Genomic DNA, 595 nt, shown 5'->3' on the forward strand with positions numbered 1-595 from the left:
GGGGGGGAAAGGTTCAGATTACATATAGTCCATCTCTACCCTACAATTACCTCTACTACTACTACTACTACCACCACAACTGCCACCCATCACCACCACCACCGCCGCCACCGTCCAGTGGAAGTCAATAATGGCGGAAAAGAAAAATCAATGCGTTTGTTATAATCATCAATATCATTGCTGTTTGGGACTTTTAGCAAAGACACAAGCTTGCAGTCACGCATCAGTGAACACACACACACATTTACACGTACTTGTGTATACAGATACAGATACGCCGGTAGATCTACTGTAATAGACACAGGCAGATAGACACACACATCTGTTCACACCCAAACACACACACATGCAGACAAACATGCGAAGATATACACACACAAAGACATCTGTTTTGAAATAGATGTACACGCACAGATACACACTAACAGAGGCACACACACGCGCAGACAGAAATACACACATATTCGCAAGTGCACATACACACACACCTGTTCCCAAATAGATACACGCTAGCAGAGGCACACACACACGCGCGCACACAGAAATACACACACACATACACAAATACGCACTTATTCACAAGCACCCCCCCCCC

The 595-nt window shown here is 45.2% G+C and overlaps 1 protein-coding gene across 1 annotated transcript in view; it reads left to right on the plus strand.

The window, feature by feature from the left end:
* The first annotated feature begins 130 nt into the window (after window positions 1–130).
* LOC106870236 (palmitoyltransferase ZDHHC17) overlaps window positions 131–595 on the plus strand; it is a 15,017-nt gene continuing 14,552 nt past the window's right edge. The window contains exon 1 of the mRNA XM_052978265.1: window positions 131–154. Coding sequence (XP_052834225.1) covers window positions 131–154 — 24 coding nt within the window. The remainder of the gene's footprint in view (window positions 155–595) is intronic.

The sequence above is a fragment of the Octopus bimaculoides genome, unplaced genomic scaffold (assembly GCF_001194135.2).
Source record: "Octopus bimaculoides isolate UCB-OBI-ISO-001 unplaced genomic scaffold, ASM119413v2 Scaffold_18307, whole genome shotgun sequence".
Taxonomy (NCBI): domain Eukaryota; kingdom Metazoa; phylum Mollusca; class Cephalopoda; order Octopoda; family Octopodidae; genus Octopus; species Octopus bimaculoides.